Below are 15,887 nucleotides of genomic sequence, written 5' to 3' on the forward strand. Positions count from 1 at the left end.
AAACAGATTCTGGTAGGAGTACCCCAAAACCAGATTCAAACTTGCCGGCCTAGCACACTCTAAAGCCAACGCCATTAACTACAGAATTTAGAAAAGAGAAAGACAAGCAAACTGAAATCCTGATTCCCCTCCCCTTTTCTTTTGCCCTTCCTGTTCTGAGCCAATACCAATGCATTGAAAAGGTGGAGCTTGCCTTTTATTCCCATTAATCCCCTAACAATAAGAAATCAGAGGGGGATTTAGAATTTTAAAAGATGGAGGCTTTTGAGAGGCACTGTCAACGATCATGCTAAACAGAGAAAGCAAGGTTTTGGATCTCTTTATGCTAAGTAACCAACACTGGTGGCTGGCAGGAAAAGAAAGCTGGCTAACTGCTGCATGTCCTCAGCTTTTACAAGTGAAGGCAATTTATCTTAATGTTCAAAGACCAAAATATAAGCATTCCCCGCCCCCCAACTGTGCTTGCATCACAACAGTGCTTGCAACACAAGGGGTTGCTAATGCTGTGTCCAAATGTTGGCTCATCTCTGGTGCTTCGGAGGTTGCTGGAATGCCAGCTTTGACTAACTGGAGTCACTCCACCAAAAGCCTAAAGCTCCAATGATGAGCCACTCCAGACATATAGCAACATGCATATGGTGGATTGCAGTAGCAGCTCCCCATCACTATTCAAGTCTTTAAGGCTAGGATGGGAGGTCTGTAGCCTTTGAGATGTGACTTTGATTCCCAGCAGCTCCAGCCAGCAATGCCAATAGAGGGAATAGGGCTTGTAGTCCAGCAACATCTGGAGGGCACTAGGAGTAATGGTTAGAGTGCTGAACTATGACCTAGGAGACCAGGGTTTGAACCCCGACTCAGCCATGATGGTGACCTTGGGCCAGCAACCATCTCTTAGCCTAACCTACCTTACAGTGTATCTGAAGAAGTGTGCATGCACACGAAAGCTCATACCAAGAACTAACTTAGTTGGTCTTTAAGGTGCTACTGGAAGGATTTTTTTTATTTTGACTATGGCAGACCAACACGGCTACCTATCTGTAACTGCTACCTTACAGGGTTGTTGTGAGGAGGAAATGGGGAGGAAGAAAAAACATATACACCACCTTGAGATCCTTAGAAAATAAAGGTGGCATATAAAGGAAATGAAATAAATAAATATGCCATTATTTACAGATGACAGACCTCAATTAAAAATAACCATGAGAAGGGAAAGCAGGGGCCTTGAAGTGATCAATCAGCGCTGGGCACTTGAACAAGCTGGTTACTGTCTTTTCCACCATGGTGAGATATATGGTTTTCTATTTCTGATTTCATTCTTTTATTTGCTGTGCTTTTTGTTTTATTGCATATTTTAATTGAGAATGTTTTAATGCCCCAGTGGAATGCTATTGTGCATTTTTATTATTGGTCAAATAGTTCTAAACAGCTTAGAAGCTATTTTGGCATATAGGTGTTCTATAAATTAATAAGAGATAAGAATTGTTTACATTAGAGTAATTGGTTGAAATGCAATTGTCATACTCAAAATTAACAGACTTGTTGCTTAAGTTAATTAATTTCAGTAAACTCTGAGTATGACTAATTGGGGCATCAACTATTATTTCTAAATGTGCAACTCTCTATATAAATGAGTAGATTCCGTGCAAATATGTGTCCCTTTTTTTTTAGTGGTGAGACAGTGCTTTTTCCTCTTAAAAATGTTTAGGGGTACTCTCATTTTCCTACTCATATTGAAATACTGCCCCTCAATGAGGCCAAACTTAGATTCACAAAATGTTTAGGGGTATACGTACCCCTGTGTCCCCCCAGAAAAAAGCACTGGGTGTAGATAAATGCAGTTAGCAGCAACTTGGTAGAGAAGTATTAAAAGCCACAAAGCTAGCCAGACAGGGAAACAAGAAAGATGACTGCTTTAATATGTTTTGTATCAGCTTGACTCAATAGTAAAGGGTCCCAGAAACACTGGCTGCTGTCCATATAAAAACTGCAACCTGCTTAAGAACAACTGAACTGTAGTAAAGAGAATAAAAGCCAGGAGCTTTGTTTGAGGTCTCCTCAGACTGCACCTCCTTTATTGAGTATGTTCTGCTCTGCTCATTGTCCTCGCTTTGTTGCATCCACTCTGCTTATTCTGTTTCTCCTTGTGTGTTCCCGAAAAGAAAAAGGAAAAAAAGTGGGGGTGGAGAGAGACAATGCAGTGAATGTCTTGGAGAGAGAGGTCAAGCCTTCTTAAGCAGCTGAAGCCTGAGAGATTTTCTCTTTGATTCCCAACTGGGGCACAAAAGCATCAGACTGCTCCCTCTTCCAATGACACTCCCACTGGCACTTTCACACTCTGCGAAACAAAACCAAAGAAATAAAAGGCTGTGGTGAAATTGCCAGTTGTTTAGTTTAGAGTTGGCGACTTCCAGCCTTTTTGCATCTTGAGGTTCATTTATATGCTTACACTCAACCCACGCTTCCAGGCAGTGATAAGTTCCAAGGGTGCACTAGGAATAAGGGAGAAATTTAGTGCTGTTTGCATTGTAATGAGAACCTCTGTCATTTGCAGTTTCCAAAACAATACACAAACAGATTTACCCTTCAGAAGTCATACTTCTCCAAAACCTGCAGTGCAATTCTCCACCCCCTGCCAAAAGTGTACAAAAAAGCGTATATGCTGAGAAAATGTACCTAAACATTAATATATTGGTGAAAATATCAAAATACAGTGTATTAAGGGAAATTCTTTGCAATGTGTGCTAAAATACAGACAAATTTTCATGTGGTTTTCTGTGGGTTTTTGAAAGTCACAAACTGCTGTGGAAATGTGGTGAACCAAACTTTACATTGGAAAAACAAACTCAGAAAAGTAAAAATGGGATTGAAGGGTGCACGGTTGCTGTGTCCCCAGACTACCCTCCATGAGCAGCCTTGCAAGGCTCGGGAGGGTGCAACAGCCACACGCCCCTCAGGTGCATGGCCTGCCATGTCCCCACAACACATCCCCCCAGCAGGGGCTTGCAAGGCTGGAATCCGGGCGGGGTGCTGCCACCTGGAGCCCAGCCAGTTAACAGTACTTGGGTGTGAAGCAAGTGTTCCCATGCCAGCACCCACAGCACAGCCCGACCCATGGTCCTTTCCATGAACATTGGTTCCTCCAATGCTGGGAGAGGAGCACTGGCATAGGCCTGTGGGGGGACCCCTGCTTCGCACCCCCTTCAAAATCCATGTCCAGCACCATGGCCCCTTCTGGCACCCCCCTTACTACGCCACTGGCTGGGATTGGTGGTTAAGCGCTCTCCCCACTAACCACTACTGTTTGTGGTTGGTTTGCACTGTCTCCCCAAGTCAAGGTTTGGTTTAGCATGTTTTGTGAACCAGCTCAGTGTGGCTGAGTTCCGAGATGAGCACAGTCTTGAGAGGATGAAAAGTCACTAAATAAGAAGTTCGATTTTCCTCAAGTGAACACTGCTCCTTAAAACACAGAGTGACTTGCAGCACAGGACAGCCCTGGGGACACAACCGTTCAGTTCATCCATTGCAAAACCAACACAGGCAGCTAATTCACTGCCTACCTCTTGAAAGGGACTTGAGGCTTTGAAGCTGGCGTCACCTGTCCACGATGTTGACAGCCATTCATCTGAGCCCACGGAACCACTTTGAAGTCTTCTTATGCCTCTGTTCACAAAAAAGCCCTTGTAGAGGAAAGAGAAGGGATCACAAAACGTGTTTTCTGTGGGTGTCCACATAAATATTTAACAGCAGTGCTCATTTCTTACCCCTTTACATTTCAGTTTGCTAACCAATATCCATCCCATCATCTAGGAATAGAAGCATTTTGACAGGTTGTTGCCCCGGTCTTGTTGCTGCAGGTTGTTCTACTTAAGCTGTGTTTGTGTGTGATATTTGTTTTCCGATAGCTGGTACCGTCACTCTTTGCTAAGTAAAGTGCTATAAATACATAGAACCCTAATGAAACATTCATCAGTATATAGCTGTTTTGATAATAATACCTGTTAGGAAAGCAAGATATGGAGAAACTCTACAGTTTTTTTAAAACAACACAAATCCAGCCAGGTGTTTGCTGATGGAACCTCACTGCTATCACTTCAGCCAGGAAACCTGTGCTGGCATTCATTGTGGCACAACTTGTGCCACTAAGGTCCTTTGCAGTCCAAGCCTATATGTTGACTCAGAAAACCCAAGGATTTCATTTATAGAGTCCCAGTCCCTGTAGCACTGCTACCAAAGGACCTTCAAGTCAGGAGCTTCCTAAAGCAAAACATTCTGGCAGCTAAAGAAGGCAAAAGAGAAACATTTTGCTTCACAACTTTAATATCTGTTATGTAAGTCACTGTAATAAATGTATAGTTTTAGTGATGAACTACATCCTTCCATGATCTAGAGCAAACTTTTTCTCACTCTTTCCAAAAACACATTAAGCTACAATTTCAGACTGTCAAAACTACACAAATACAGTGATACCTTGGTTTACAACCATAATCCTTTCTGGAGGTCCAGTTGTAAACCAAAACAGGTTGTAACCCAAGGCGAGCTTGTGCCAATGGGGCCTCCTAAAAAAATTGGTTGCAATCCAAAAAAAATGGGTTGCAAATCCAAAAAAAGGGACACACACTTCAGGGTTTGACATGGTTGTAATCCAAAACAGTTGTAATCCAAAACGGTTGCAAACCAAGGTACCACTGTATACGGTAGTGTGTAGAACATTCATCTGAACAGAGTTGTATTTTACCAGCAATATATACAGTACTTATATATTGGTTCTTCCAAAAGTCAATAGAAGGGCATTGTTCACTCATATTTTTAAAAAAATTCTTTTTGTCTTCCATCTCTCAGTATAACATCACTTGGCTAACTGTCCTATATGCCATACTTTACTTATCTTCACACATTAAAATTTTCCCAGTTCTCAGCTATAACAAGCTTGGCAGCTGTTAGAAATCATTGCAGGATATTCTTTCATTTTAATGACAATACTTTTGAGCTCATCACACACACACACCAATGCCACAGAACAGCACTCTTTCAGGGCCTTTGAGGGGGTAGGATGGGGCCCCCAACGTTTATTTTATACTAGTGCCAATGATATCTCCCCATAATGGGGTTGGAATAGTTTTGCATCAATGTTGTAGCAGTGCAGTGGACATTTCAGGTGTGGGGAAGAAGCCGTTCTGCTCCCCGACAGGGAATGCCACTAAAAAGAAAAAGAATTACAGCCTAGGTGTGCTCCAGGGCCTCAAATGCAACAAAGAAGGAATCCTCCCCCTTTGCAAGCCAAAATTTCAAAAGCATCCCAGGGTCACTCAAATTTTCCAGATATGATCACAAACAGGGTAATGAATGCAGGATTTATGCTTGAACAAAGAGGCTACTCTACACATAGGAAACGTTATTATTCTGCGAAAAAGGGGTGTTTCACTTTCCATGTTTCTTTTTATGGCTTAGATCCAGCCCCATGTTATGAACCTTTCAACATTACTACATTCAAGACAATACTCCACTTGTAGAGAGATGTCCGTGTAGCTCTCCTCCTATGAATTAAGAATTTCCTCTTATTTCTCTCTCCCTCCCTTAGTGACTGAACTGCACATGGAAGCCTTATTAACAGAATGCAGCCACGCCGAGCTGTCTCTGTACCAGCAGCCACTGATTTATTGTCCATACAGTTTTATTATTGACAGCAACCTTGCCCGGACCTGCTGCCCTCCAGATGTTGTTTCATTCCAGCTCCCACCATCCCTGACCACTGACCTTGATGGCTGGGGGGGTGATGGGAGCTGGAGTTCAGCAACATCTGGAAGACACCAGGCAGAGGGAAAGCTGATCCAGACCATATTTTGCTTTGCACCTTTGTTACTATCCCACTAATACCTCCATCTGATAGACATGGAGCAGGGAATAAGATACAGTTCATGGTCATACGTAAGGAATATATGGCAGAAGTAGCAGTGGCGTGTTTGGGAGGATACTTGGGCAAGATGCTCTCCATATATGTATGCTTACAATCCCTGTTTGAGCAGATGGAATAAGATGAGGGTAGGTCCGTAGACCCCATGGCTTGGAAAGTTAGTTTTAAAAAGGAACTCGTTCTAGTTCAGCATGCACACAAAAAGGAACTCATTCCAGTTCACATTTATTTCTTTACAAAATGAACTCATTTGATTCACATTCAATTCACAGTTCAATTCAAGTTCATCCAAATGATCCTCAGCATTCAGACGGTTACATGCCTCTGTGATGGAGTATAGATTACTGTATATCAAGAGGACCTCAAAACATACACAGAGAATGGAATGCAACATGTCTGATTTACTTTGCAACAACAATCACTTTAAGCCTGAAAGGTCCAAGAATCTAGAAGATGAACTTGAAATTGTTCACAATACCACCCTGAACTAATTCATTCCAAATACTGGAAGTCATACTGCTGTGCCACACTGACAATATTTCTGAGAATGCAGTATTTCTAACACATACATCAGGTAAACAATGTGGTTTGGCTCTTAACTAGGCTTCTGATGGAAGAAGCATCCCATGAGCAAAGCTCCACTTATGGAATGTTCCCATCAGCAGAAGGGGAGAAGGGGACGTTTACTGATTTATTCTTGTGTCAAGCAGAAAACAACAACAACAACAACAACAACAACAACAACAACAACAACAACAACAACAACTTTATTATTTATACCCCACCCATCAGGGATATCCAGTAGACCAGCTTCAGCTTGATGGTTAGCAATGGATATTAGCAAAAATTACCTCTCCCCTGCCTTCTGCTAGTGGGATCCTCTTCTGCATCTTGTTCCCAGCCATTAAAGGAAGGAGCCCTGCCATTCATAGCTGCCTAGTTAGGAACTAAGCCTATGTGTTCTGAAATGTGCTAGAAATAAAAGTAGCAATGAAGTACGCACAGGTGGTAGGTAGCGTGACAAAATTTGCAGAAAAAGCAAAGGAAAAGAACAGCAGCCACATTTGTTGCTCCCCAACCTCCATTTGCCTTATGGAAAAATCAGAGGACGCCCTTATAACCTTTGTTTTGCTAGCCTGGTTAAACAAAATGTGATTAGACACATCTATTCAGCAGTCCTAACCAGACTGACAAGACTCTGATGAATGAGAATGGCCTCAAGCATAGCACCCTTTCTTTTCATTGTCTGTGACTTCCCACATAAGCTGTCTTTCATGCCCTAATTCTCTATGCTGGCCCACAAGCATTTTGGGCTGGAGTATTTTGACAAGTTAATGAAATTTGTTGTGCACTGGGGTAACCTGGACCTAGCTGACACCACCCACCAAATTATACAATGCTGTCAATGTCACCCCTTTGGCAGGGTCTGATGGTCGTGCTACGCTGATGGAGTAATTTTGGCCTTACACGGACATTTCACCAGTTTGATTACATTTGTGTGACTCTTTCTGTTGGTATTTTCTCGCTTTTCCCAGGACATGAATGACCTAGACCATTTAACAAATCCCGGAACACAAAACAAATCTACATTGCAATTAGGAAGTTCACATCTTCATGATGACGGGAGCTGGATGATTCTGGGAGATCTTAAGAGGATGCTTGTTATTTTATTATTATTATTATTATTATTATTATTATTATTATTATTATTATTATTACTACTACCGTATTTTAATTCCCCATTCCTTTTTTCTGAGCAGGAGTCAACTGAACTGACAGCTGTATTTCAGAGCAATGAGACGGTGTCTTCCATTGCACATGAATGCAGGGCAGGCCAAGTGGGCAATACTCTGTCACCCAACACATTACCACTCCTTGCCCAACACCACATGTCTCAGCACCACTGAAACAGATGCTGCAATGCAATGCAGCATGGGGGTGACAGCATGTATCATGTGAGCTGAGAAATGCAATAAATGCCTCCTCAAGTATGTGGCCTAGGCTGGCTGTATTTCTGGCATGCCACTCATTCAGGGGCCATTTCCAGTGTCACTATCTGTGATTCTTTGGAAGAACGCATCTAGCAAGTACAGACAGCCACTGCCTCTGGCCAGTAACAAGTAAGTACCACTGGGGCACCCCTGCCTCCAGAAGGATGGGACTTACGCAGGGGGCTCAGCAGAACAGCCACTGCTGCCGCACCCTCACTACTTGCTGCCCGAGTCAGCCACCTTTCTTTGTCTAATGATAGAGCTGGTCCTGTAAAAGGCTTCATTGGATACTGCAATACATGCAGGGTGTGTGCATGGGAAGAGCTTGTTGCTTTACCTGAGTACAGTGATTCAAATTGTGCTTACTGAGACTGATCTCTTGCATGCCCCACCTTGCCCCTGCTCAAACGCAGCTCATGCCATGAAATAGGCAGGTCAAACATGATCTAAAAGAACAAAAATAGTATATTAACTGTAGGAGAATATGGGAAATGAGCTTTCCCCACACACACCAGTACCCATCACTTCTGATACAGCTTTCATCCAAAAGATGTCAGGCTTATTACCATAATATATGTTTTGTGCCCAGGAGATGAAAGTCTGGCAGGAAAAAACAAAAAAACCAAACCAAACAGCTGCTAGCAAGAAAATCTTATGATCAAAATGTGTTTATTTTTTAATTTAATTTTTTATTTTAAGTCTGAATGATTCATCATGTTTTTGTAAACTCCAGATGAGCTCTTAATTCAAAGCACATGGAGATTTTAGGAGCTGAGCTATTGTGAGTTCTATGAACAGAAGCTAAGCTTAGAGTTAGTAGCACTTAAGCTACGACTTAAGGGCACCTAATTGTTGGACTGTGGCCAGAATCTTTATAATATAAAATACATCTACTTCTGCTTTCTTACAACCAAACCCCTCCCCTGGACTTTTGGATAGGGTTGCTACCAGCATTTCCTGAAAGAGGCTCTGTGACTTCGACACTTTCATGTATGCCTACCTGGACCTTAAGAGATCATCTTCTGAGGCCGTTTTCAGGTCCCACCCCAAATGAGGGGTGATGGGTGGCTAGTGGAGGACTTCTCAGTGGTGGCATCTTGCTTGTGGAAGGCTTACCTTGTGCCAACATTGTGGTCTTTTCAGTGCCGAGTGAAGACCTTTGTATTTTCCTGGACTTTCAGTGTGTGTGTTTAGATCATTTGTACTGAGGGACCATTCCCTGATGCTGGTTTCACTCTGGTTTTATTCTGTTTCTGGTCTGGTTCTGTTTTAGATTTCAAGTTTATGTTTTATTGTTGTAACTATACAGTAGTACCTCGGGTTACATACGCTTCAGGTTACAGAATCCGCTAACCCAGAACTAGTGCTTTAGGTTAAGAACTTTGCTTCAGGATGAGAACAGAAATCGGGCTCCGGCGGAGCGGCAGCAGCAGGGTGCCCCATTAGCTAAAGTCGTGCTTCAGGTTAAGAACAGTTTCAGGTTAAGTACGGACCTCTGGAATGAATTAAGTACTTAACCCAAGGTACCACTGTAGTTTTAAATCCTTACTTGTATACTAGGTATACAACAAACATTGCAAAACAAATAAAGAGACACCTGATGTAACTGGACTTCTTGACAGGATTGCTGTTGACAAAAGGTTGCCCACTTTAGTATTTTAGCAAGAGAAACCGTCTCTCATGTAGGTGGTCTCCTCCACAGGATGCCATTCGCTGTCCATCACATGTCAAATGACAGCTACTTTGCACACAAAACAGCAAAAGCAGATGGCACATCCTATTCCCAGCACCAAGGAATGTGAGACAACCAATATCCTAGGACCACTTGCTTAATGACAGAGTACTTTTGAGCCAGCACTGGTTAATTCCAACCATTTCCCCAAAGCAGTGAATGGCAGCAAGCTCATCCAATCAGATGGCACTTCTGGGATTGTAAAAGGCTGAGGGAGGTTGCCCTTCCTCTTCACTGTTCCAGCATCACCCTGAATTGCTTGTTAGACAATTGCTTGTCTGAGCTCACTGCTGTTAATCTGGACATTTCTAGGCCTGCAGAAGCCTTGATTGATACCCAGATTAACAGCTGCCGCTCTTGACGCATTGTGGGAGTGAAGGCTAGCACAGCGCTTTGCATCTTTGCATGTTGTCAGAGTCACGCCCAGCAGAGAGGAATCTCCAGAGAAAGAGGAATTGGTTGCACCTGAGTCGCCAAGAAGTAGGAGGTGGAGCAAGTGATTAGAGCAGAGGCAGGGGAGGACGTGGCTTATATCTGGCCTTGGGAGGGGTCAGAAGCCAGTCAAGTCAACTGACTCCAATGGCAAAGGATGAGTTGTGGAAGCTTGGACTGCTGTAAACCTGTTATTGAGAAATAAACCTCAGCTGTTATGTACTGAAGTTCTCACCCTGGGCCAGCAGGGGGATACTGTAGATAGTTTTCACTCAGGTCCACATATGCAAATAAGGGATTGAAAGTGACGTTCAGTGATTGGATAGTTACAGAAAATTGTTACAGTTGCGTTGTAACGGAGCTCTATGTAAGCAGGCTGGCTGAACCCTTCAATTCAGTTCTGTTCTGGCCTGTGAATAAACAAGAGCTGTTTGAAGAATCGCTGTGTCGTCTGATATGTTCACCCACAACTTAACATCAGCTACTTAAACTGCCAGCGTTCCGTGCCTTGTGTAGGAGAAGTGCTAAACCTGACACATGTTATGCTGAGGCAGTTTGCAGCCACCACTGTCGCTGCCCCTCAGCATTGTTTAGGGGCATCTCAGGCTCCGAGGTCCCAAACTTAGATCTCATAGTCTGGCCCTAATGCAGGGGTGCCAATTTGAATAAAATATTGGGGGGGGGAGTTAAGCCCCACCCCACATAATTGAACACAAGACACAGCACACAAACCATTTGAATGACAATGCCCATCAGCTTATGGCAGGCAGCCCCCTCAAATATTTTAAGGTGGGGCAAAGGAACCTCAGCCGCTAGGAGTTGGCTCATATGGCAAAACCAGGGATGCTATTTACCAGTCAACAATGGACAACAAAGGGTGAAGCTGGGATACCGGGTCCATGCTTTTAATTAGTGTCAGAAATGTCAGCATCATTAGTCTTGTTCCGGACATTTCCCAATGTATCTTTGTAAACCTATACTTGATCCTAACATTAGATTACTGTATTTGCCAGACTTAGTTGACTTGGCTTTGAGAGATTTTGGGAAATGTCAGAATGCTTTCCTTCTGAAATGTTACCAATAATGGATAGAGCTCAACATTTATTCGGAGTTTCTCATGTTTACTCTACTGTATAAAGATATGATGCCCATTGGTGGGAATGGAAATCACATGTGCACTGGTTGGAAATTAGACACCAGCATCTTAAAACAAACAAACAAAAACACTACAAAACTGTGTGTGCATGTGTGTCACACAGGATAATACTTCATGCAGTTTACAAAACTGACTATAATCCACAAAAGCCTATGCCCTTAAAAAACAACAACTTGTTAGCCTTTAAGGGGGCTAATTTGTAAGTCAACAAAGAGTCTTTATTGCTTTTGCTGCAACAGACTGACCCAGATAACCCTCTAGAAACAGATGATAACTGGCCTCCATAATTGTCTTGCAGTTTAACAAGATCTGCACAAAACAGTAGTTTAAAACACACACACTATCTTAGAGGAAAGCCTTGGGGGGGACCCTTAGAAGTTGTATTTTACTACTGCCATCTTCTGGCAATAATAATAATTGCAGATTAATTAATTCTATGGGGCGGGGAGGGGGAGCAGCGACGAGCTTAAATATAGGGCACACCCTCACGATGCTCATTTGGGAGCAGCTACACCCATGCAGCACATATAGCCCCCCACAGGCCAAATGCAGAGAGGACTTCAGTCTGAATCTGTTCCCTGCCTGCTTAATTGACGGAGAGAATGGCAGGACCAGCGTGGGCAATTTGTGAAGGGCTGGGTGCCTGCTGCTAGTTCCTGCCTTTGAATGAGCCTTTCCACTACTTCGTATTGCAAACCAGGGACACCGGAGGCTTGTTCTAATAGCTGAAAATCCACGCAAAGCATTTTAAAATAACTTTCATCTCCACATATCTAGCAATTTGCTATATTTGAGGATGGAGTGGGATTCACAACGCTTAAAGAGAGTGAGCTGTGAAATCCCTGTGAAATGTTACCTCAGCCATGAACTCACTAAGTCGCCTTAGGCAAGCTGCCGTCTTGCAGGCTCAGCCCCCCTCGGATCATATTACAGTCAGGAACAGTCGGAGGCACCATGCCACCAAATACCAGTTGCCTGGGAACAGCAGCAGGAGGGGCTATGGACCTCATGCCCTGCCTCTGGACTTCCCAAAGGCATCATCATCATCATCATCATCAATTTTATTTTCATACCGCCCTATACCTGAAGGTCTCAGGGCGGTTCACATAAAGGATCACATACATAAAAATCAAAATACAAACGACAACCCAATAGAACCCCTCCTAAAAAGGGGTATAGGATGTAGATCAGGTCAGGCAAAGGCCTGGTTAAAAAGGAATGTTTTTGCCTGGCGCCCAAAGGTGTATTGTGAAGGTACCAGGCGAACTTCCCTGGGGAGAGCATTCCACAGATGGGGAGCCACTGCAGAGAAGGCCCGTTCTCATGTTGCCACCCTCTGGACCTCTCGAGGAGGAGGCACACAAAGAAGGTCCTCAGAAGATGATCTCAGGGTCCGAGTAGGTTCATATGGGAAGAGGCAGTCCTTGAGGTATTGTGGTCCTGAACCATTTAAAGCTTTATAGGTCAAAACCAACACTTTGAATTGGGCCTAGAAACTAATTGGTAGCCAGTGCAGTTTGAGCAGGATCGGTGTAATATGCTCAAACCGTCTTGCTCCGGTTAGTTTCTGAACCGTCTTTAGAGGCAGCCCTATATATAATGCATTGCAGTAATCTAACCTTGAGGTTACCAGAGCATAGACAACAGTAGTTAGGCTATCCCTGTCCAGATAAGGGCATAGCTGAGCCACCAACCGTAGCTGACGGAAGGAACTCCGGGCCACTGAGGCCACCTGAGCCTCAAGCGACAGCAAAGGCATCCAGTTGGCCACTGTGAGAAACTGGATCCTGTTTTAGATAGGCCTTTGGTTTCATCCTGCGAGGCTTTTCTCCTCTGCAATACACTGTGCTACCTTCCAAGGCTGCTGCCAGGATGACTAAGACCATGTGAAGCCAAGGGTGGCTAAGCTTTTTCAGCCTAAGGTTGCAGACCCTCCAAGAATCCCTATTTTCCAGGGACAGTCCCAGATTTACAGAACCTGTCCCAGTTTCTGATTTGATCCCAGAATGTCTCATTTTTCCTTAGAACATCTGTTTTCATCGGAGAAATGTTGGAGGGTGTGGTAGGACACCCCTCTTTTCATTGGAGGGTATGGAGTTATGCGACTCGAGCTAAGGAGATAAGAAACAGTAAAACTTTTACAAGACATCTGAAGGCAGCCCTGTATAGGGAAGTTTTAAAAAATGTTTAAGGTTTTATTATGTTTTTATATACTTTGGAAGCCACCTAGAGTGGCAGGGGCAACCCAATCAGATGGGCGGGGTATAAATAATAAAATTATTATTATGGAATAGGACGTCCCTATTTTCATGGGAGAAATCTTGAAGCGTATGAGGTTGGCATTCAAGGTTGGCCAAGTCTCAGTCCAAGCGCCATGTGCCGGCAGAGATTATGGGCCATATCGGTCACCAAACACTCACCTGCTCCCATGTGCACATACAGCACTCAGTATACATACAGACAACACATGTCACATAAACCACACACGTGTAAATATAGCACGTGCATTCCTCATGTATGCAGACCACATGCATGCAAGCCCGTAAACACACACCAAACTCACTCCCCATAGTTCACACTTCTCCTCCTCCTCTCAGTCCAGCACCATGATGTGGCGATCACAGTGCGAGGCTTGGTGGAGAGGTTCAAAAATCTCTAGTCTGAGGCTGGAGCTATGGTAAGCATAATTGTTGTCTCTGTCGTAGAATCATAGAATTGTGGAGCTGGAAAGGACCCCAGTCCAACCCTCCTGCAATGTGGGAATCTCAACAGGCAGCCCCCCACCCAATTAAAAACCACCCTTTCCAGTCCCTAAATAGAAGATGCAGCCATTCCCCCCCCCCCATCAAAGTGCTGCTCTGAGAAGAGAGGAACCTCTCCTTCCAGTCCAGTGCTGTAATGGGAAGGAAGATGGAGGCTAGTGGGCAAGCTTTAGCTGCCTCATGGCCTGTGGGGTTTCCACCCCAGCTTTAAAAACTCCAAAGCATTATAGAAATGTTTCTGTGAATGTTTAGTAACCTAGGAAGCCTTATTCCAAGTCCTCTATACCTGAAGGAGCGTCTCCACCCCCACTGTTCAGCCTGGACACTGAGGTCCAGCACCGAGGGCCTTCTGGTGGTTCCCTCCCTGAGAGAAGTGAGGTTACAGGGAACCAGGCCCTGCCCTGTGAAACGCCCTCCCATCAGATGTCAAGGAAATAAGCAACTACTGTATCTTACTTTTAAAAGACATCTGAAGGCAGCCCTGTTTAGGGAAGTTTTTAATGTTTAATGCTGTATTGTGTTTTTAATATTTGGTTGGGAGCCTCCCAGAGCAGCTGGGGAAACCCAGCCAGATGGGTGGGGTATAAATAATAAATTACTACTACTACTACTTACTACTACTACTACTACTACTACTACTACTACTATAGATTATTGGTCTATCTTGTTCACTATTGTCTACATCAGTGTTTCCCAAACTTGGGTTTCCCAGCTGTTCTTGGACTACAACTCCCATCATCCCAAGCTAGCAAGACCAGTGGTCAGGGATGATGGGAACTCCAAAAACAGCTGGAGACCCAAGTTTGGGAAACACTGGTGTACATGGACTGGAAGCAGGTATCTGACTGGGATCTTTCCCAGCCCTGCCTGAGGAACACCAGCGACCTGGGACCTCCTCCCTTCCCAGAATGTGCTCTCCTGCTGAGCTATGGCCCTTCCGTTCCATTGCCCACTGCACCATATCCCATGCTGCAATTCATTCTATGGGGATGATTGACATTTTCCACCGAAACGCTTCACACAGTCTCTCTCTATCGTGCTGGTGCAGATTTTTACTTTCCATGCCTGTTCTCATTGTGCTATCCCCTATGGGAGAGGTTTGCCGTCTCTCAAAACTGACCACTTTTGATTAAATTTAAGCTCGCCCTCCAGCTGTAACTCTCTTGGGCTAACCGTCCCTAATCAGTTTAGACAGGAACCATCTGTTAAACCCCTCGGTTACAGCGAAAATGCTAAAATCAAAGCACTAAGACCCAGTAGCCTTGCTGCCTGTGAAGTGTTCTGTAAGACCCAGTAGCATTGCACCACGAGAACCAGCTTCCCAGAAGTACCGAAGCACAAATCCTAAGAGGGGCACAAACTGTTTATCACCCTCATTTCATTCTACTTAGGACCTAGAACCTAGGTTCCCTTTTGGGGTAGAAATATATAACCTTCCTTAGCCTTCAGAATATAAAAGCAAAATTTTAAGGAAGTGGGTATTGTTTGCTTTGAGAAAATAATGATGGGAGCTGGGCTTAAAATGATGCCATAAGCAGATGGAGAGAGAGCGCATCTCTCTTATTTCCAATAATGGTTGAACTTTTCCAGAAGCTGGTAGCCACTGCAGAAAGTTGGATCAGTTTCAGTCCCCGTTTGTTAAAGCCAGTTTGCTGAATTGCACTCATGTTTCACCTTGCGTTCAGGTTACTCAGTTGTGTGATTTCCAAGGAGACTCCCATCCCAGTAACGGACATACGTAGCTTCAGCAGAAAAACTGTCTAATATTCCTTCAGACTGTTCTTTGCTCTTGGGGTTGCTGAATGCAGCTGATTGCTTGCAGGAGGATCAGCACACTTTTTAAAAATATGCAAGTAGCTTCCTTTGGTTTTAGGATCTGAGTTTTCCTTCTCCTAGATGGGCA

General features: G+C 43.9%; 1 protein-coding gene across 1 annotated transcript in view; it reads left to right on the forward strand.

Moving 5' to 3' along the window:
• Nucleotides 1–15,887, forward strand: part of LOC309531038 (uncharacterized protein) — a 99,611-nt gene that overhangs the window by 26,155 nt on the left and 57,569 nt on the right. Inside the window, exon 3 of the mRNA XM_082220363.1 lies at nt 1,174–1,281. Within this exon, the coding sequence (XP_082076489.1) occupies nt 1,174–1,281 (108 nt within the window). The remainder of the gene's footprint in view (nt 1–1,173; nt 1,282–15,887) is intronic.

This window comes from Podarcis vaucheri (genome assembly GCF_965113315.1).
Source record: "Podarcis vaucheri genome assembly, chromosome: 4".
NCBI classification, from domain to species: Eukaryota; Metazoa; Chordata; class Lepidosauria; order Squamata; family Lacertidae; genus Podarcis; species Podarcis vaucheri.